The following is a 22,761-nucleotide window of genomic DNA, read 5'->3' as shown; positions in this document are numbered from 1 at the left end:
AGAAACCAGCAGAGTGAGTTTTCCTTGTGTTTGCATAAGCCAGCACCTGTATTGCTTGCAGCTGGAGGAGAGGATGTGGGGGGTGGGAGACCTCCCTTCCCTGGGAAACACAAGGGTTACTGTTTTACATATGAACGAGGCCTGATGACAGAAAATTACTCCAGTTTTATGCTGATGAAGCACTTACACTGCGGATACTATTGAAATAGCATCTCCAGGGAAAGGCCCACGTCTTTATTTCCCTGCAGGATCTTGACTCATCTATAGTACTACAGCAAATGTGCATTGTTTCCCTCAAGATGGCCTGATGGAAGGGGGATACATGGACTTAAGTGATACAAAATGCTTTTCCCACCTAGCTGTAGTGTTTGGTTATGCCAGTGTTGCTATAAAACTACCTTAGAAGTTTCTTGCCACAAATGTGGAACGACATACTAATAAATTGTAAAACTGCCAGTGTTTTGTTTAATTTTTCTGAAGTAATGGTGACAGGAAGCTTGTAGGGTACCATAACATTGTGCATTTTTGTTACAGGGTATTGTTCTGAAGAGAAGGGCTGTGGGTGTTAATACTTTTAAATGTATGGCTGTAAAATTGTGTTACATGAGACATCACAAACAACAAGCACCTGCCCAGATTTAAAGGCAGAGAAACATTCTTTAGACCATAGTTTAGATAATTGTTGATATACTACAAGGGAAGTATGTCCCTTGGAGTAGATCCTCTATCTTGTCATTAAACAATGAACCTGAGTGGAGCAGAAATTGTGACAGCTTTAATTTCTTTTACGTGGTTTGAATACAGGCAGATTACACTGGAACCTCGATTGCTAATGTCCATAGCCACCAGATAAAGCCAGTTTGTCCAGTGGTTTGCTTTTCCTGTGTGAGGTAATTCTACTTGTCCTGAGACTGGCTGGTGAGACTTCCACAGTTTTCTCGTTAAATTGATCCCTGCTGCTTGCAGCTATCCTGTGTCTAGGAGAGCTGCTTCAAAGTTCGGGCATTTTGTCTTTTTGTAACCAAAAGATATTTTGTAACTCTAGGGCAACAAAAGATCCTGTTTAGAGTGTGGGCTTTTACAGAATCCTATTATCACTGATACTTCTGAACAGCTTTTCTGAAAGATCTGTCAGCGACAGAAAAAATTTTTTGGTAGATTCTGTTGATTACATATGTTATTTTAATTTGTATATCCAAGTGTAAACATTTAAGATGTATTTAGAAGACATATTAGACATGTTAATGATTCTGGATACTGAATATATTTTTATTCTTGTGTTAGTAAGGAAGTCTTTCCTTTTGCATGCAGCGATTACTTGCCATTTAGGAACTGAGCTTTAGTGTGCTTTAACACTTTCTGAACTGTAGTTCATAACTGAGTGCCTGTAGCCAGTAAAGATAATTTATGTGCTTATCTCTCAAGTCAATAATTTAATATAATAAATATATTTTGAAGTGTAAGCTAATACAATTTTTCCCTCTACTTAAGAGCAAAACTTAAAATTACAGCACTGTAACACAATCTGAGCAGCACACCAGCCTGGGGCAGCATTTATTTTTTTTGCTCATTTTTTCCCTAAGAAGGTCTCCACTTGGAAAAATAACAAGACCTTTACAGAGTCAAAAGCCTCATGCAATGGTTAGGGGATAGATTTAAGTACTTAAGGTAATGCTTTACTAGGAATAATCTGCTTAAGGTCCGAGGAGCAATCTTCAAAGCTGTAGCAAGTGCTGCTTCCTAGAGGTGTGGTGTGGCAGCAGGGCTGAGCTGCCTCAGCTGCTTGCTGACACCCAGAAGAGAAGGGAGAAGGCCTTACTCTCCCCTCCACCCTCCCAACCCTAGTGATGCACTGTGGCCACAAGGTAAGCAGTGAATTCACTCCACTGGCAAAAGAACACATTTGTTGTCTTTTTTTTTTTTTCCAGAGGTCATTTTTCCGTAATTTCACTGAGCTGAGTCAGCCTGATTTGCATCAAGTAAGTGCTGGCTCAGAGCAAGCAGTGGTAGTGTGCACTCAGAAGCAGCTGAGTGTGAAGATGACAGAAAAAAGCGGATATCTTTCACTTCTGATGATGAGGTGTTGACTTAGTTCATGCTGTATTTGGTGTAGAAATCTTTAGAGTCCCAGTGTGCTTCCCAGTTCAACTCTGTGGACAGTAATGGGCTTCTTTGTCCTGAAGCCAGTTCAGCCAGAATGAAGCCAGATCCATTGCAGGACTGTGTTAGCTAACATACACTGCCCCTTAGGGAAACTTTACTATTTTCCTCTTTTTATTTAAATAGGATAATGTTACACAATGCCGAATGACAATACTGCATTTTGAGGTCTAGTTTTGTTTAAATTGACCATATGCTGGGTGAAATGCAGGTTCGTGCTAATAGGTAGTTGGTAGTTTTCTGTGATTTGATCATAATTAAAACCAAACAATCAATCACAAATCAAAGGCCAGAATAATGCTCCAGCTTATACTTGGCACTGATTTATTTATAACTGATTTATAACTTGAGCAACAAAGATATTACTTCCATGGTCTTATGTTAGCATAACACATTAGCAGAAAAACGTCACAGTGTTTGAGCTGAGTGTAACTGAATATTTTGTATGTTGTATATGTACAGGACTGGCCAGGCAGAAGGCTACAGAGCACTTTCAATGTGTCTTCTTTTTATTCCAAGATTTGAAGCATTTTATTCTTTACAGAAGCATTTACAGATGAAAAAACTCATACCAATCCTCTGCATCTCATTCGACATGCTAGAACCTACAGTGCCACTAAAAAACAAAATTCATTGAAATATTACAGACAAATATTCAATCTGTATAATACAAAGTGCATGTTAGGCACCAAATTAAAACACCATTTGGTGCTGTCAGCATTGGGTAAATGAGAGTATGTGTGAGTGTGGAGGGGGCTTTGTTGCCTCTTAAGAAACTTGATTTCAGGTGTCCAATCATTCAGCCACCACATTACAAGAAAACACCAGCCCTGTGTGTTGCCTGTGACAGGGACATTGCCTAGGAGGTGAAGGGACAGCAATGTTGGTCTGTGGGCCTTATAATGCTGCGGGCTGATATTTTACTAAGGTCTAAAATTGAGTGGGTACAACTGGAGCTACAGAAATTGTGTTGATACAGTTAAGCAGTAACTCTCTGGAGTTCATGACTGCTTTGTGGATACTGGTGATTTCTATGATGTTTTATTCTACTTAAAGTTATGCTTTTGTCATCATAGTAGAGCAAATACCTATTTATTTAAAGTGCTTCTTTGTAGTGCAGCCCTTGATTTCACAAGCTAATTGTTATTTTCAACATTTAAATTTCTAAACTGCAACAGAATTATTATCTGTGAAACCTGTGTGCTTTTTAAACAAAGGACAAATTTCTAGCTATTTCCTTAACATCCCCCAAACCATTGTTCAGCACTAAAAGCAGGTTTAAGTGAGTATCAAAACAATTTGATAAAAATATACTTTATTTGAACATGTAATGTGCCATGTAATTAATGGTTCCTTTTAATCCAAAATTATAATGGCAAAAATACACAAATTGAGTAGTCCATTAACCAGCAAGGTCTAAATCAAACCAATGTAATCCAGAAGGAGTAACATATATACATTTGAAAGAATAAATCATAAAATAATTTTCATACTCAAATCTATTTCTAGAATGAATAGAAAATTCACACAGCAATGAAGTGAACATATCAAACATCAAAGTAGACTACTTACGGTGGTTTGAAGTATTAATAGCCACAAAAATAGTGTAAATAAAACCAATTTAAATCATTCTAAAGAAAACAAAAAACAGAACAACAACAAAAAAAAATTGATGAATTTTCTAATGAAATATCAATAGTATGATGTGATGGCTCAAAGTGCATATGGAAGAGGGTGGCAGTAAAGGACATGCTCTTGTGCAAAGGATCTTGTGCAACAGATCACCTTTTTTCCCAAATGGGTTTTCCACTTGTCCCTACTTGTGCTAAAGATCTCTCACGTTTTTGTAAACTGTCTTGCAATATGCAAGGTAGCACACACTTTTTTTAAAAGTATGTAATCCCTCCCCTCATTCCAGAAGGAGGTTTGTGACTAAGGAGTAGGAAGTGACATAGACTTTTTAAACACCCTTGCCCATTTTGGGGGCCCTGGATAAGGGGGTGGTGGCACATCATGTTGCCCATCTGAAGTAACTACTTGCTCATAAGTTGGTAGTCCTGAATCATCAGTTCTGAGAGGAAGTGGGTTTAAGGAAAACTCTTCGTGCCTTCTGAAGATACTGGATGAATTAGTATGTCTTCTACTTCTTACATAATCCAAGTACCTAAACAAAGGTAACAGCATTATAAATGGCAGTTTATATTTTGAAGGGAAGACGGAAGAAAAAAGTCTTAGTTGTGTAAAAAAACCAAACCAAACAACAACAAAATAACCCCCACAAAAACTAAAACAAAACAAAAAACCCACAAAAAACATAACAAGCACCAAAAAGCACTTGCCTTCAGTGATCAGAAAGACCAGAAGACAAATACTGTCCCCAAGCCACCATGTAAGAGCAGCTCAGTAATGTGAAATTTATGGGGAAAAGGAAACACAGAATCCTCTGTTATGCTTTTCAATTTTAAAGGAACAATGGGGCTAAAAATTTGGTAGAGAAGCATCACTTCCAATCTACTTCATGTCTGAGGTAGGCTACATGCCATACAGAGCATACACCCTACTCTAAAGACCAAATACAACATACCAGGCTTTCCATTGCAGGCATGCCTGCAATGCCAGCCCATTAAAATGATTTCATCTTTTTAGTAAGAGTATTTTGGAACCAAAAACATGAAAAAAAAACCCAACCCCAACAGTATGTCAGCCATGCAAGTGATGTTTTACATTTCGGTGTTATTAATTAACTTCAGCATAACTACTACCATTGCTCACTTAACTTTGCTTCCAGGAAAGAACTGGAACTCCCATTGGACTCTGAGAATACTCTCAGACCAAGCAACTGATTTTTAAATACCACTCTCAAGAAGAAGTTTGTTTAGGTGTTTTGGTTTTTTGTTTGTTTGGTTTTGTTTGTTTGGTTTGGTTTTAAAGCAGTGAAATTCCTTACCCTGGTGGTTGCCTTGATTTGCATCTACTTTTGCAGTAGTAGAAGATAAGCAGCCCAGTTATAACGAGCAGGACTCCAGCAGCAACTAGGCTGATGAGTAGTACTGTAACATTAATCTTCTGTAGTGTCTCATCACCTGAAGATAAAACATTGGTTATTTTCATTGTAAGTTCTTTCCATCCACACCATATATAGTGTGAATTATTAATTTTGCTGTGCTATAAGTCTGTTCCTTTCAAAGATACCTAGCTTGTAGTGAATTATACAAGAGTATCATTCACATTCAGCCTAAAGCAAAAGTGGGCAGATACACCCTTTTCAGCACATAAAACTTAAGATGTCTGTCTTCCAATGCCTTCCAAATATTACTTCATGTACTGTGACCTTAATCAGGCTGCAGATCTTTCCTCAAGTCATACTGAGTACTTTTTAATGAAATATCTGGCATAAGTCTACTCTGAACCTGAATCAGACTGTTATATTACTATTGAGGAAACAGAGGGGGAGGAGAAAGAAAACAAAACCACAGAAAGCAGCTACAGAACTACAGCAAAGTTTACCAGTTGTATAATAAAACAAAGAAACAGACAAAAAAAATCATATGTTTTTTAACCACAGAATAACAATAGATCCTACTGTTAAGACATTTCAGTGAATATGATTTATTGTATCAGATAATCCAATATACTTTCAAAGTTCACAGTGAATTTTAGACAAAAGATCAATTCTGATTTTGCTGAAAAGGCATTGCATGTATTTAAGAATGTACTACTAGAACAAATGTAAAATATTGCAATATAAGAAACTAATAAAAATATTACTCACCTATTTTTATTCTAGGGTCTTTAGTTGAATAGTCTTTCCAAAATTCCATCTATAAAACACCAAAGGACCAGACTTATATGAGCTGTATAACTGGCAGGCTTATTGACAATTTTTTTTTATATGGTACTGGTAGGCAGAATTTAACAATGGCATAAAGAGATGCAGCTCCTGCTAAAGTATTTGTACATCCTTATCCTGCTATATTTGTCTCATACAGTTAAGTTTGCATAAGGATTACAATTTCACAAAGCAGAAAAGTGCATTTAACTGTCCAATATTACCTCATTCTGCCTGATAACAGTAGAAGTTAGCATATATTGACTAAAGTTGGCTAAAATTAATCTTTATAAATCCCCACAGAAGAGCATTAGTGAGGCAAAATCTGGTTCTTAAGAATCAGACATTTGCACGAACAGTATCTGAATTCACAGCAGCTACAAGACAAAATGGTATTAATTTAAGAGAAAAACGTTTATGTTGCATGATTGTTACACACTAAATGTGTGTCAATATAATTTTGCACTTTTGCTACCCAGTAAAAGACTCAATCAGGATTCCAATTTAACACTTTTATCTTAGGAAAACGCTAGCATTGAGAAACTAGCATTTCCACCTTCACAACAGGAGTGTATTCCTTGCTCTTTCTGCAGGCTAATGCAGAGCACAGTAGTCTTCAATCATCACATTCTATTATCGGGCTGGAAAGTTTTTATCTGTTCTTCTCTTTTTTATACCAGGCTTCTTCCAAGGTATATATAGCTAGTGATTTAGGACATAATGCTATAGGAATACACAGCAACAGCTGAACTACAGATTTACTCTGTCCTCCTCTCTTCTAAAATGCTTCTTTGGCATAATGCAAAGATCAGTCAATTAATAAATACAGCATGTGGAGTACATTCAAATTGGATCCTGAGAAGTTGCTAAAAAGCAACATTCTGAACCCACAGGTAGGTCTATCCACAAGCAGCACTTCTGTAGTTCCATTGATATTTGTTTGCAGAATTGGAGCCCTTATCTAAAGTCTTTAAGATGCTGGTACATAATCAGCTGTATTCACTGTGTATCTAGAGCAATAACCCCCTCTAACTGGACCTTCTACTTTTACAGTGAAATAAGAAATCATCTTAAGTGCTGTTTTCAGAAGGGCTACGGTATTTAGATACAGCAATGATTTAGTCAACAATCTCCTGTAACATAATTCAGTCTGAACAGCTACCGTTGCATCAGGGTCTTCAAATACTTCTCTTGCTTCTTCGTAACTGCACAGCTCCTCAAAGCATTCTCTTTCCAGGTTATCTGCTGTGAATGCTTCAAAATCCAATCTGTTATTCAGAAGATGTCGTCCAATGAATGAATTAGCCTCCTTTTCTGATGTGAACACTGATTTAAAAAACCAAGTTGATTTAAAACAAGTTGGAAAAGCTAAATTTGGTATTTTTAAAGAATGGTTAATATCTTAAAGGAGTACATGAAGACAACGTCTTCCCCTAGCATCTTTCAGCTACATGCAGGAAAAAGAAATGTCAAGGTCATCACATAAAATGTCTTCTTTGCTGCTAACTTTTCTAACTATGCAATATAAAATAATCATATTTTATTGTCCCACAAAGTACTTCAGCTATTCCTTAGATCCCCATAATAGTTGTTGAAGTTTGTTGAAGTTGTAGGCATCAGTTTTTTACTATAGCTCTTAAGAAAAAACTAATAGTCACATTAAGCAGATATAAACCCAGCAAGATCTGGAAGAAGGAGGTATGGCAGATGGGGGTAATTCTAAGGAATCTGCAATATGCATTTATCAATATTATAGTATCTGTGAGTTCCAAATTTTGTTTACAGAACTTGGATTTGAAATCGTGGCAGTGGAATCATATTTATTTTACATTTATTTTCTTTTCACAAGTGTGGCAGCAGGTTTTATGTAAAGCCTGGCATAGTGCCAGGCTTGTTTTAAATCTGTCCATGATAAGAGCTTCACTGACAACAGGCACTTCTCAAGACATTTGATTCTTTTCTTTTTTTGTGCTCATTACAGATTTCATGAGGCCTCTTGGAGTAAGTTGTGAGGTGAGATTCCAGAAGAGCTATTGAAGTTATGGAAGGCTTTGGAATACAGGAATGTATTTTCTCACCAGGCATTTTCCATAGTCAAGTTTTAGCCTGCTTGTGCTACAGCTTTTGTTTGCTTTTTTTTTTTTTTTTTTTTTTTAATAATCTTTACCTGACAGAACTAATTTTCTAGCTTGATTTTTTTGTGAAACCATAATCTATACTGCAAGAAATTCAGGCTATTTGGTTAAGCAAAATGATGAGAGGATTACTTTACTTTACATTACACTTGCAAGTATAATGCAGAAACAGCATTGTTGCCTACCAAGCCAGACATATAAAAAGGAGATGAGACTCAGAATAAAGTTATTAAGTTATTCAGCTACAAATTAGCTCTGTGTTTTTGCTAGCTTGTTTGGCTAGATTACCAAATTATTCAGCAATTTTTACAGTAGTAGCTACTGTTAGATCTTGCAATCGTATCTCAAACTGATGTGCTCTCTGAAAACTGAGAAAACTGCAGTGTAACTTGCATATTGGTGGTTTATGTCTATTATAATAAACAATATTACAATATACAATTATAAATGATATATTGAAGGAGCCACACACATGCACACATTTGTGTAGGAAGGGAAATGTGCTATTCTAAAGTAATTTCAAGAAAATCTAAACTTAAAATATTTATGTGATATCTAAGGGCAACCAGAAAGAGACAGACTTAATCTAAAAAAACCAAACAAACAACAAACAAAACAAAACAGAAAAAAAAGCCAAACCCACAAGTGGAAAGGGAAAAAGGAAACTAATATTTCGACATTATCAGTATCTTGGTTGTGTGCAAATCTCAAGAATAACTTCAGTCTTCTGGAACAGAGGTCTTCAGTTTTGCTTAGTAGTGTTTAATTCCTCACCAAGCAAGTAGTAGTCACTAAATTTTTGAATTAACTTAGATAGCTGATGCATTTTAATTAACATGGAATGCCCAAGCAAGCTGAATGGAGCCTAGAATGTCTAATTCTCAGTGATACAAACTCCTTTTCTCTTTGGAAGAGTCTTTATCCATTTATCTGCACATTTTTCACTTTGTAGGACACAGTCACAGTGCACCTATCTCACAGCTCAGAATTACCTACAACCTGGTAATTAATTAATGGAGAATGTAACATGCATTTGAATTCTCCCATATATATATTCTCTCAGTGAGTCCTTAGGACACGGTTCAACAAAATGGTAAATCCAGTTCTAGAATGCCAGGTATTTAATTAAAAATGCATCCATGCAATGTGCTGAATGAAGTTACTGCTGGTAAAAGATGTTCAAGAAAATGCTGAAGGGGTAATCTCACCATGCAGGTACCCCATACTCCTGGCAACTGTTGTACTCACTAAATTATTGGATAGAGTTGGGCCCCTCTTGCCAGCAGAGTCTTTAAAGGAGTGATCTGGGCCTATTGTCAGGAGTGTACTATGCTGTGAACTTGCAGGAGGCAGCCTGGCAGCCCGATGTTTTATACCCCAGAGCAATAAGGATTTTAATGAATAACTTGTCTCAAGCATTTTTTCTGCTAGCCATGTTTTCTGCTCAACACACTGCCTTGAAAGAACCTCTTTCCCTCAGTCCAAAGTGAAGAACAGCAGCATTTTGTTTATCTTTCAAGGTGGTGTAAGGGGATCTGGTATTGAAAAAAAAAAAAACAATCTCAAAAAATGAGTAAATAAAACCTTTCAAACACAAATCCATTTTAGGTATACAACTAAAACTGTGGTGTGCTCAAATACCAAATACCAAATCAATATTGTCTTAATAGAGTTCAAACTTTTAGCATTTTGATACTGCTTAAGAGGTTACATCAGTAAAAGAAATCCTTGATACCTAGAGAAAACTCAGTTGTCCCAGTCTGCTCTTGCTACTGTATTTGATAAATACTTACTACCAATACCCAAGTGAATTATCAATAATTTTAGCAAAAGGAAGTAAACCAGTCTAAAATTAGGCATAAAACAGATTAATTTTTTAATTAAGAAAACAAACCAAACCTCTATACATATATATACATATACATATATATATAAAAAAAGACTTCTCAGCCAAAGCAAAATTAGAGATTTATTTTGGAAAGCATAAAATCATGTTAAAAGGAAGTTACCATATTTCCATTCAGTCTGCTTCAAGTTAGTTAATCTCCCCTTGCAGTGAGGAAATGCAAACATCATCACATGTAGTTGACACAGCAGCACCAAAAATGCAAACATGGTGTGGTATCTGTCAGACAGAAACTCCAGTGAGTTAAAAAAAGTGACAAAGCAATCTTCTGAAGTGTCAGTGATGAACCTTCAATGAGTCCAATAAATTAAGCAATCTAATGCAAGCACCTACATGCAGTTGAGGCTAATGGATTCCCTAGAAGAAAGACACCGGTCCAAACTGGTCCTGCTTGTCTCTTAATAAGTTTGCGTTGCATAATATCCGCACATGTCACCGGGGCTGCTGCCACCGTGGCCCCGCGCTGTCCTCTGCTCTCCCCTCCCGGGGAAGTGGCTGAGCAGAGCAGCAGCCCGGGAAGCTGATGAATTAACGGGGGAAAATCACCCACAAGGTGCTGCAGTTACGCCCTGAAACTTAAGATAGCTGCGACTTTGCTGCCGGAACAGCTATGGCAGGTTAACAGCCACCCGACCTCAACAGAGGTGCAGAAACCATTTTGTCAGGAGAAAGACTTCACCAAGCTCCTGGCGCCCAGCACTCCAGGGGAGTGTCTGCCCTCCCCTACCTGGGAGGTCCGTAGAAAATAAGAATGAAATAAGGCCCGGTGTGTTACCAGAGGAGACCAACACAGAGAAAAACACAATCGCCGCCTCCGGCGCCCACCCAACAACACCTCCCACGCCGCGGGAACAGCCGCCCCACGGCCCGGCCGGCAGCTTCCCCCGCCGGCTGCTCCGTCCCACCGGGCCCATCGAGCCCGCGGCCGCCCGTGGCAGAGGAAAATGGCCCTGCCCAACGGCACCGGCACCGGAACCTCTCTTCAGAGCTGGGCAGGCTCCGAGGTAGCGGCAGGTGCCGGCCAGGAAGCGTCCCCTGTCCCGTCCCGCCCAGACCCCCCTCCCCGCGGTCCTACCTGCCCTGGCGAGGCTCCGGCGGTGACCCGAGGGGCAGTGACTGAGGGGCAGCCTCTCCGGGGCTGCAGTCGCGGCTCTTCCTGGAAAGGGCGCGGCGCAGTCTCGGGGTAGTACCCGGGGCTGTACCTGGGGCCGCCCCCGCCCGGGGTCCGCGCCTACGCGGGCGGCGGCCCCGCCGGACGGGGGCCTCCCTGGGGCGGGGGACGGAAACGCCTCTCCAGCTTGAGAGGAAAGGTGGTCGGGTGGGACAGCTGGAGGAGAAGCCAGGGCTCTTCCCTCAGGTTCCTGGGTTTCGTTTCCAGAATCCGGCTTTTCTTCTCAGCTTGCCCCTGGTATCCGTTTGAGGACAAGGTAGTGGTCCTTTCGTCTTCCGTGCCTGTGTGGAACGAGGTCCTGAGAGAAATTTAGTCACTTCTTTGAATTAACACCTTTTTACCATTAACAGCTGACTTTTTTCTTCTTCGTCCTCAAAACGTGGTATGGCTTTTTTTACCAGCCCAAAGTAAGACCCTTGGTGTAATGGCATGTGCTGAGCAGGAGCTGTGGAGAGAGCTGCCTCCGTAAGGCTGGTGAGGCACTGGGCCTTGTAACGAGCTGCTTAACCGCAATTAATTCTTTATCTAACAGCAAACTAGTGTTCTGCCTCTAAAAGGCTTTTCCCTCCAGGCAGCTAACCATGGGAGGGAGAAGGAACAGTACAAGTTTTGCACGTGTGGAGGTAATGTTGGTGTGGTTTAGGCTGGTTTTTTACCAGTGAAGCTAAAAGGCTAGAGAATGGCAGATGGGGCTCCTTGGAATGCACGGAGATGGCCTCCAGTAGCACACCTGCTCTGGGGCCTCCCTTCACTCCTCCCAGTACAAGTGGCACTAGAAAAAGTCTTTTAAAAGGTAAGCTGAAGAATGCATTTAATGCAGTGTGTTGGTAACATTAAATATGTGAAGAATTTTAGGATAGGTTGGTTTAAAAACTGCAAACAAAAGAAACTCCTGAGATACAGGAATGGAATGATTTTTCTACCAGGAAATACAGGGGCTGAGAGTGATTTATGTCTGTGCTTGCATACCTCCTGTAGTGACACTGGATTGCATTACTTCTTTAAGTGCTGGACTGACTTCTATGTACAGAAGCACAGAGGAGTAGAACAAGGATATTGGATAACGCTAGTGGTAGTGATCAGATATTCCCTGGAGAAAAACAGAAACTTCTGGTGTGTGAAATAAGGAGAACTGTTTGGATGAATGATGACTGTAGTTAAATATTTGCTTTATGACATCAACACACTGCAGTTAAAAGGTGCTTGGTGAATATGACCTGCAAGCTGGGGTGACTCTTAATTCTTTTTAGCTGATGGAGAACTGAACAGAAATTTTTGTAGTATGATGGTGTGTATGCTTATAACACAGTGGACTAAGATAACATTACATTGTGTAAGAAAAGAGAAGATCAATATAGATTGCCTATTATCTAGATAATACTAAGGAGACAAGAATAATTAGTTCCTACATGTTGGAAGACAGGAGAAACAGACATTGCTTTGTAAAGGACTTTGCAACTTCCTCCTGTGAGCACCCTCACCCTGAGATCTTACATGATTGTCTCTGTGGGAGGGTTGTCAACCAGCAAAATAGCTGCTGAGAGCTACAGTGCAATGATACAAATGCACAAGAATGCTGTGGTGCATTTCAGTGTAAGTAAAATGCCTGCATGTGTACGTGGAAACTTTTTATGTCATAACAACATCTTCATATAAGGAACAACTGCTGTACAAGCAACAGGTTAGTCTCCATTGTGTTATGCCACCTTTGTATATCATTAGTAAGAAAGAGGGGGGAAAGATTTTAGAATTGCTTATGTACAATGTTTGGGGAGTGGAGGTTGATCCCCCTGTACTGAGGGTAAGAGTGACCCTGGGCCCCGCCCTGCCTGCATCAGGGGAAAAGGCTTCAGGTGTGGACTGAGAAACAGCACAGCTCCATGTGAACTCTGCTGGACCTCACCTCAGCTCTGAAGATGGAGGAGCAGTGCAGTGGAAGTCTGGGAAAAGCCCTCAGACTTTTAATAGTTGCAAAGGAATACTCAAATATTTCTATCTGTGTGGATTTTAGCAGAAAATTTGTGACTTCTGTATGTGTGTGCCTGTGCGCTTGTGCAGTGGAGAGTTTTCAAAACCATAACACACAACACATGTCTAGGTTGTTCATTATTGAAGTCTAACAAGAAAATATTGTTATACACTGAAAAACAGGGATGAGTGGTCTTTACTTTGGAAAAGACTCAAAAAAACCTTTGTTCTTTGGGCCTCCATAAGTCCCTTCTAGTATCAATCATCATGACAGTCTTTGAGGAGAGCAGAAACCATGATGTTTCAGCCTCATGTCATCTTTCTAAGATCTGGGCTTCATGTTGATGTCCTAAATTATTTCTGTTGCATTATCTTTTCTGTTAGTGACGTTGTATACTTGATATCTTGGATTTATATTGCGGGTTTTTGGTTTTTTTTTTTCGTTTGGTTGGTTTTGCCGTGTTTTGAGATTGGTTTTTTTTGTTTTGTTCACTAGAGGGAGCTCTCTGGTGTCCTTTAAGCTGACTAATAAGGCACCGCTTTAATTTACAGTTCTGGATGTCCCTGTTAAGAATCTGTTGGGAAATAATACAAGACACAGCTGCATAAGAAAATGTCTTGAAAAGGTTTAATTTTATTACAAAATTGAGCTTTCCGTTTGTTTCTACGTGAAGTAGCGTAGTACCAGATTGGCTGCCCCACCTTCCGCTGGTGCATCCAGGCAAGGCCCATCAGCGGATAAGGGGGTGGCACCCAGAATTGTGGAGAGGTGTAGAAGAAAGGGCTGCGAAGCGTTGCCACACCTTCTGCTCTTACTCTCAGGTGCCGCCCGTCAGCTGATAAGGAGAGGGGTAGAAGAAAGGGCTGCGAAGAGCTGCCACACCTTCCACTGGTGCTCTCAGATGCCACCCTTCAGATGGTAAGGGGGCGGCACCCAGAATTGCGGAGAGGTGTAGAAGAAAGGGCTGCGAGGAGCACCAGTGACCGGGAGCATGGTGAACAGGAGCAGGCAAACAGGAACGGGGCACGGCAGTTAGCGGGGCAGTTCGCACAGGCAGGGCAAGCAGGAGGGGCACAGCCACCTCCCAGTTCTCTTGAAGGAGCAATGGTCTCCAACAAAGCAAAACCTATTGCTGTTAAGATGCAGAGTGTGTCCACACAGACAGAACCCCTTTAGAAGGACAGCAAGAGGGACATAGCTCTTCAGGCCTGTGGCTGTGTAGAGTGTCTGAGCCTCGTGTTAGCATCAGAGGACAGTGTGAGTGGGGTCTGTGTGCGATGCGAGCAGGTGAATGACTTGCTATGCCTGGTGGCAGAGCTCAGGGAGGAGGTAGAGAGACTAAGAAGTATTAGGGGCAGTGAAAGGGAAATTGACTGGTGGAGTCACACCCTTTCTAACCCAAACGAAGTCCAGAAGGAGACGGTGAAGCCCTGCCCCTGCTGCCATCAGGCAGTTGGAGCAAACCAGGTGGATGGGAGGGAATGGAAACAGGTCCCTCATCGGAGAGGCAAAAGAATCCCCTCCCAACCTCCAACACCTCCCCAGGTGCCCTTAGAGAACAGATGCTCCTGTACAAGCTGTCTGGTTATGGGGCAGATCATCCTTGGGGCAATCACACAGCATCTACAGGATGGACAATGTATCAGACCCAGCCAGCACGGCTTAGGAAGGGCAGGTCCTGTCTGACCAACCTGATCTCCTTTTATGATCAGGTGACTCGTCTGGTGGATGAGGGGAAGGCTGTGGATGTGGTCTACCTGGACTTCAGCAAGGCCTTTGACACCGTCTCCCACAGCATCCTCCTGAAGAAGCTGTCAGCCCACAGCTTGGACAGGGGCACTCTGTGCTGGGTTAGGAACTGGCTGGAGGGCCGGGCCCAGAGAGTGGTGCTGAACGGGGCTGCATCAAAATGGCGGCCGGTCACTAGTGGTGTCCCCAGGGATCAGTGTTGGGCCCAGTTCTGTTTAATATCTTCATTGATGATTTAGATGAGGGGATTGAGTCCATCATCAGCAAATTTGCAGATGACACTAAGCTGGGGGGGAGTGTGGATCAGCTGGAAGGCAGGAGGGCTCTGCAGAGGGACCTGGACAGCCTGAAGAGTTGGGCTGATTCCAGCGGGATGAGGTTGAACAAGGCCAAGTGCCGGGTCCTGCACTTTGGCCACAACAACCCCATGGGGAGCTCCAGGCTGGGGACAGAGTGGCCGGAGAGCAGTCAGGCAGAAAGGGACCTAGGAGTCTGGATTGACAGGAAGCTGAACATGAGCCAACAGTGTGACCTGGTGGCCAAAAAGGCCAATGGCATCCTGGCCGGTATCAGGAACAGCGTGGCCAGCAGGTCCAAGAAGTGATTCTGCCCCTGTACTCAGCGCTGGTGAGGCCACACGTCGAGTCCTGTGTCCAGTTCTGGGCCCCTCAGTTCAGGAAGGAGATTGAGGTGCTGGAGCAGGTCCAAAGGAGGGCAACTAGGCTGGTGAAGGGATCCAGCATAAGTCCTATGAGGTGAGGCTGAGGGAGCTGGGGGTGTTCAGCCCGGAGAAGAGGAGGCTCAGAGGAGACCTCATCACTCTCTACAACTACCTGAAAGGAGGCTGGAGCCACGTGGGGGTTGGTCTCTTTTCCCAGGCAACTCTCAGCAAGACAAGAGGGCAGGGTCTCAATTTGTGCCAGGGGAGGTTTAGATTGGAGATTAGAGAGGATTTCTTTACGGAGAGGGTGATCAGACATTGGAATGGGCTGCCCAGGGAAGTAGTGGATTCTCCGTCCCTGGAGATATTTAAAAAGAGACTGGATGTGGCACTCAGTGCCATGGGCTGGGAACCACGGCGGTAGTGGAGCAAGGGTTGGACTTGATGATCTCAGAGGTCCCTTCCAACCCAGCCAATTCTATGATTCTATGACAATTTTGGCTGTGCTTTAATTTTGCTCAGCTGAAGCAGCAACACAGGATTTTTGATGTGCGTGAGTGCAATAGACACAGATGTTTCTGTTTATGCCTGGAATTTATTTTGGTAGCTGTGTAGATATATTTGTAAACTTTGTATTTGTTGCTGTGATACAGTCAGTTTCTATTTGGTATGTATTTGGTCCATCCACAAGGAATCTGATTGTGAGAGGATTGCCTGAAGACCTAAAACAAATGATTAGTGATCTTATAGACAGTGTTTTGTCCTGCATATTGTGATTTGCTGTTCTTTTATGTTGATTACAGTTTCTAGAAAATGGACTGGCACATTATAGCCAGACAAAGAGCAAAGTGAATTTTACTGAATTTGAGGGAGCAATTGGTGAGAGTTTTCAGATTTTTAGTCAAATGAGAGAATGCCATCTATGTGAGGCATGGTCTTGGGGAGCATGTGTTTGTTGTCTTGTGGTTCTTGTTGGATTTTTTTTTTTAATAATTAAAACAGCAATACTGATAAAAGCCTATCAGACTTGCAAATTTGTTACACCATTTTGTACTGTTTTAATTATGGAGTGCATCATAGATTTTCTAACCTAAGGAAAAGAATTTTTGGTTGTGGCTTCTTTTATTAATTCACCATTGACTTGTTTCCTCAGGCAACTGGGGTCTTGTCTGCTATTTATTTTTTTATCTGGACTTCCTCTTATTCTGTTTCTTTAGGTTCCCCTTATAAGAGGAGGTAGGGTTGAAGTTTGTTTTCACTTCTCTGTGCATTAATGTTAAATTACTTCTCTGGGCAAAGAATGCATCTAATTTTCTATTGCCAACTTACTGTTAACATATTAACAAAGGTGCTGTGTGGACTCGCTCAGGTTTTTTAACAAGCTACAAATCAAGTAAGGTTATCTGACTGAGTGAAGAACTTGTTTTGCTTCTTCCTCTCAGTTGTATTTTGTAACTTTACTGTTGGTGGCTCTGAAAGAAATTTGTTCCACTGAAATGGATTGAACAGGTAAGGTGAATCATGTGTGAATGCTTCTGAGACTGTTCTTGCTTTTGTTCAATATAAATTTGCATGTTTAATTACTATACTCTGTCTATAATTAAGATTTTTGTTTGACCAACTAAACAAGAACTTCCTAGTAACGTCCTAGTTAAGAGATCAGATGTAACTTCCTTCATTTTTTAATTACTTGTGTTCCTTTTTTTTCTTCTCCTATAATGAAAACAATAACAACAATTTTATTATAAGAAATCACTGAAATTCTGTTAATATGATTTAAGATGGAGCAATGAAAAGTTGGTCATTGAGAAGCTCTGGAAGGATGAATCATCATTAACCATGTAGAGCTTTTTTTCTCTTTGGTGTAAAACTCGGGAAATAACTTTGTGTTAGGATGTTTTTAACCTAGAAATTGAATGCAGAAAATATCCCAAACTTTCAAATAAATAATATTTTCAGTCTGAAAATAATTTCTATCTAAATTTCATTGTTTATCAAAGATTACAAAGGCAGTTTGGCCCTCTGCTTTCATGTATAATTTTTAAGTTTTATACAAAAAGGTATTTTTTTTTTTGGTAATAGAGACTGTTACATAGTCACAAGTCTTAATGAGAAATTGGTGGCTCTCACATGGGAATTAGTGGTAGAGATGCGAGTCTGAGTGGGGGTTTATAGTAACTGCAGTGCAATTCCAGAAATAATCAGCTTCTGATTTATTTCTAGGCTTTTTCTTTAAGCAAAGAATAATAACTCATATGAAAGATGTTAGAAACTGCAAAATTAGGTATATAAGTTTAAAAACTAGATAAGATGAAATTAAAATAACCTTTGTCTATGTTGATAGAGCTTTGGATGTGCTTACTTTTTCTGTGCAAGGAGACATTGGCCTCATGACTTCTAATTGCCATTGAAAGGGGGGGTGAGAAGTTATATTCTTTGTTTAATGATTTGAGGTACCTTAGGAAAATTAAATTGTGTGAGGCTGTATCTAACTTTCCTTTTAAGTTCTTGGATTCCACTGTCTTGTTATTGTATTCAGACCAGGGGTTATGTTTGGCCAAAGCACACTCTTTGCTGAGGCATTTCGTCTTCATCTAAAGATACCCAATGATGGAAGAGTCACTATTGACTTCAGTAGGTTTATTTCACTGTTTAAACATCCAGGTTCTCAAGAAAAATGTTTGACTTATTTTTTTGAGTAAGAAAGATAAAATGATTATCCTATTTATGAAATAGGAGGCTAAATAAAAATTCTGTTGGCATGAGCTGACCTTGATTCGACCAACTTTGCATTAAAAAGTGCTAAGGATGTAATGATGCAGTGATGGAAGTTTACCATACAAAATACACTTAAAATGCAAGCAGATACTCTCTTTACTTCCTATTAATTCAATGTTTTTGTAACTTTGAGATGCTTTGTAAATTCCTCTAAGCACCAATACACACCAGAAGATATCAAGACACCTCAAGGTACTTTGCCTCATTCTTCAAACTAGGTGAATGATGCTTTTAAGAATTAGGGTTTCTTGCTAGAGCAATCAAAAAAACCCCAATCCAAACCAAAACATCCATTTTTTCCAATATTTATAACATCAGGAAATGAAAGCAAAATAATAATGCGCTACCGAACTTTGTTTGAAACTGTCTGTTCAGGATTACTTTAGAGAATTCTTTCCATCAAAAAGTATGTGCATATATTTTTCACTTTAATAAAGATATATTCAATTAATTTTGAAAAACAGAGTAGAAAATTAGTTTTCCTCCTACAGTCTTAATGAAGAAATAAAGAAACTAATTTCCCATTGCTGGGGAAACTCCTTCACATATTAAGAAATTAATGTAACACATCCAGTCAGTCAAAGATTCTTCCTCACCCCCCCATCTCTTGCACCAGGTTATTTTGTATAATACAATTACGAAAAACAAAATTAAGAGACTTAAGTCTTTTATGTCTTTCAGATGTCAGTGTGAGCTCTAATGTTCTGATGTTCCCAATAAAATTATCAATTAAATTTGATAGTACTTGCTAGTTTAGGTTTTCTTTTAACAACAACTAAAACATTTTGTACATTAAAAAAACAAACAAACAACAACAATAACAAAACCCAAAAGTCTGGAAGTAAATCTGGTTCTGACCAACTTGTGATCCATAGAGAGAACAGCACTGCAACTCATGAGCATGAGTGGTACCGGTGAGTTTAGTGAGGGCTCAACCATGAGAAATCTTTGGACTGACAAGGAGTATAGTTATGAGCATCAGGATTCTACTCATTTATTTTTAATTCCAAATGTATTTTCAATTTTGGGTTTGTTTGGTTTGGTTGATTGATTGGTTACTCTGTAACTGTCCTCTGAGTCCCGTTCATTTTTAAAGTGAATTTTCTCTTGTTGTCACTAGAGGGCAGCGTTAGGGCTGTGGGGGTCCCTCCAGCGTCTCCGTGATGAGCTCAAAGCCGCGCTGCCCCGGCACTCTCTGCACCTCCCCTCAGGGGCAGCCTGGGGTGCGGGCGGCCGCCTCCCTGCCTGGGAAGGCGACGGGGGTTTGGAAGCACGGCTCTCTCCAGAGAGAGGTGTATGTTTCGGGCTCAAAAGGGTTGCGTGTCCCGCTCTTAGATATTGCTAACCAGGAAAAATTAACCGCGTTATAAGCGCGCAGTGGCTCCCCCCGTGCGCTGTGGGCAGCGGGGACGGCTCAGGCCGCTCTGAGGGGAGCAGCAGCCCCGGCGCGAGGGCGGCCATTGGCGGGAAGGGGCCGTTCGGGTTTGGGTTCGGATTAGTGCTGCGGAACCCCCGCTCGCTGCCCGGGCACGGGGGTGAGGCGGAGGGGAGAGCTCCGTGCTGCCCGGTGTGTTGGAGCTGCCAAGAGCCGCTGTCCCGGGTGGGGAGTTCCCTACCTTGGCTTTGCTGGAGGCGGGGGCAGGGAGCAAGGCTTTAAAAAGCGATTTCCCAGCCGGGCCGGGGAGGCCAAGGCGCTGTTAATCTTGGGCCTGTCCTGGAGAGAGTGGTGTCTTTTCTCCTTTTTATTACGTAGGGCTTAATTCTTTTGTTTTTCATACGTATTTGTTTATGCAACTTCCTCTCCAGAGTCTGGAAATACTTGTGTGAATTTCTTGCCTCTCGGCACAAAGGACAATTTCACCATCCTACAGGTTTGTGAGGAAAATGCCTTAATACCTGCTTCATGTTTTCTGTCAGCAGCACCTTTTCCAAGCCTATTTTCCTGTGTAAAAATAGAAAAAAAAAATATTACAGGAGTGTTTCTCCTCTTCCTGTAAATGTTTTGTTGCACTTGCATGTGTACTCTGACTTGATTTATTTGATGCTTATTGCATTGCTTGTGGCTGACTTCCAGTGTATTTCAGCCTGCAGGTAACTACAGAGAAGTGTTCATGGTTTGAAATCAGGATATTGTTCCTGGTTTGGTTGCCTCTGACACCCAGTGCCAGTTGAGTGTCTCTCTAGCTGTGGTGGTAATTCTTAGGTGAAAAAAATAAATAACTAAAAGTGTAGCCAACAACAGAGTTTTTTTGAGCTGCGAAATTTATCCTCAGTGGGAAAGTTCAGTTCTTAACCTTTGCTTTGGAATTTGCACAAATACGTAAAACATCGGTATTTATTATTTCTAGTAAGATATCAGTTATCTTCATGGTAAAGGCTAACATGAAAAAAGCTCTACAAATACAATCTTCAGTATATTTGTGTCATCTTAAGTGTTTTTCAAGTGCTTACCACTATGCTGTGTAATGATGGTCTTTTAAGACACCTTTACAGATCATGCATTCTGTCTTTTGTCCTGCAAGTCTGTACATGCTGATAGTGTATTAGACCAGGTACCCAAAGAGGGGGAAGAAATTCCACCTGTTTTTTTGCAGTCTCTGCTGCTCTGGAGTTTTGGGGATGCTGTGGCATGAGGAGGGGTCATAAAACCGTGTCCTGGTGCACGGCTGCTCTTGCCTTCTCCTGCTGTGCCTGCTGTCCTGTGGGAGCTGTTCCAAACCTGGTGCTGCAGACCTGTCCTTACACTAACCTATAGCAGCATGGATGTATACAGGATTAGGAAATTGTTCTAATGGTAAGAGGGGATTTTTTTTTCCACTGATATAAAAATTATCTGTGATGCTCAGGCAGAAAAGAAACAATTTTCTTTATACTATGCCCCACTGAGATAGTAATTGCTTCCTTTTGAAGCTTTACTACAGGGGTCCTAAAATATTTAATAGTAATATTAGTGTAAGATGTCTTGAAGAATGGTTTGCAGAGGAAAAAAGTAGTAGTACTTGTTAGACACATTTAAAAAGAGAGAGAAAAAACCACTATAAAAACTATCCTCCAAGTAGATCAATTATTTTTAATATAAAATAGATCTTTCAAAAATGTTTGAAATAAGTTAAATATCAGTAGTGCCTGAACTTGCTGACATAGGAGATTGTGTTTGCTCCTCCTGCTGCCATGTCCCTAATCTTTTGGATTAGATTTAGCCAAGAGAGCAATTTATTCTCCCTAATTAGACTGTCATGTAAGGAACACTCCACAGCTCAACATGGTTCTGAATGATGCTTCCATAGCAGCAAGACCTCTTTAATAGATAAAAGTAATTTTCACAGATCTTTAATTGCATCACATAGGAACATGGATTTCTTCAACACATTCCTCAGTGTAAATCTGTTTAATATTAATATAGAATTTTGGACTGGTACTGAGTCTAATTGTTTTCCTGTTTTACACTTGATATAGTTACTTCCCACCTATAACTAAAACCAAGTAGCAACTACCATACCAGAATGCTACCTGAAAACATCCCCTCTTTTTTCAGAAAATGAGTGACACATTGCAAATGAGTTCTGAAAACAGCAGTTGTTGCTTGGTTTGTGCTGTCAGAGTACTTCTGCTTGGACGAGAAATTTAGTTGGAGCTGCTATTGTTTCTGATACCCCAGTCCTTGCACAAACATTTTACGAAACGATTTCATTTTTATTCCATGGCTTCAGCTGGAATTGCGGTGCATTAGGTATGAGGACAGTAGTTCATTTGGTCGTCAACTAGGTGGCAGCATGGTGTTTAAAACGAAGGTAAATGCTTTTTGGCTCACTAAGCAATCTCGAGGTTTTTCTGTGTCTGTAAAATTTAGGTAAACCTGGGTTCTGTTAATCCTTTGAATAGTTCACGTCTTTATACTACTAGCTTAAATGAAGCTGAATAAACCTTGAAAAAGTTTAGGATTGAGTGGTCATGGAGAAGGAAAATGTTGTAAACTGACAATTTTTTTCAGCCTTAACGAGAGTGCAACTCTTACTTTTTTTTTCTCTCTCTCTCTCTCTTTTTTTTTTTTTTCTTTTTTTCCTCTCCCTTAATTTGAACTGAAATGAGTTAGGATTCTCTTTCCTGCTATTTTCTAAATAATCGTTTTACCTGTGGTTGGAAAAAAAAAATCTTCTGTAATTAGCTGTTTTTACTGTAGTATGGTAAACAAGAAAAGCAAAACAACTCAGACCCATTGCTTCTTGAGCAAGAAAACCTGAGGATTCTAGTAGCTGAGACTTCTTTGTCCAATGCCTCTCCCACAATGTTATTAAAACCTGAAATTCAGAAAGGAGCTATAATATCAGCAACCAGATTGTCTCAGATTACTCATATCTAATGATACGATACAATGATGGTTTTGTTAGCAGAGAATCTAAGGC

General features: G+C 40.5%; 2 protein-coding genes across 2 annotated transcripts in view; one reads left to right on the top strand and one right to left on the bottom strand.

Annotated features, from left to right (window-relative positions):
* Positions 1–3,736: 3,736 nt before the first annotated feature.
* Positions 3,737–11,264, bottom strand: PRRG4 (proline rich and Gla domain 4). Its single transcript, XM_030451490.1, has 6 exons — positions 11,106–11,264; positions 10,134–10,249; positions 7,152–7,315; positions 5,933–5,981; positions 5,108–5,243; positions 3,737–4,324 (listed from the first exon to the last, which is right to left on the bottom strand). Exons 2-6 carry the CDS (start codon positions 10,237–10,239, stop codon positions 4,093–4,095), a joined length of 687 nt encoding a protein of 228 aa, XP_030307350.1. The 5' UTR covers positions 10,240–10,249; positions 11,106–11,264; the 3' UTR covers positions 3,737–4,092.
* An 8,905-nt stretch (positions 11,265–20,169) lies between these two features.
* CCDC73 (coiled-coil domain containing 73) overlaps positions 20,170–22,761 on the top strand; it is a 44,708-nt gene continuing 42,116 nt past the window's right edge. The window contains exon 1 of the mRNA XM_030451489.1: positions 20,170–20,229. The gene's annotated coding sequence lies outside the window, so the exon portion shown is untranslated. The remainder of the gene's footprint in view (positions 20,230–22,761) is intronic.

The sequence above is a fragment of the Calypte anna genome, chromosome 5 (genome assembly GCF_003957555.1).
Source record: "Calypte anna isolate BGI_N300 chromosome 5, bCalAnn1_v1.p, whole genome shotgun sequence".
NCBI classification, from domain to species: Eukaryota; Metazoa; Chordata; class Aves; order Apodiformes; family Trochilidae; genus Calypte; species Calypte anna.
The sequence above is the reverse complement of the archived record's forward strand: the minus strand, read 5'-3'. Positions and strand labels throughout refer to the sequence as shown.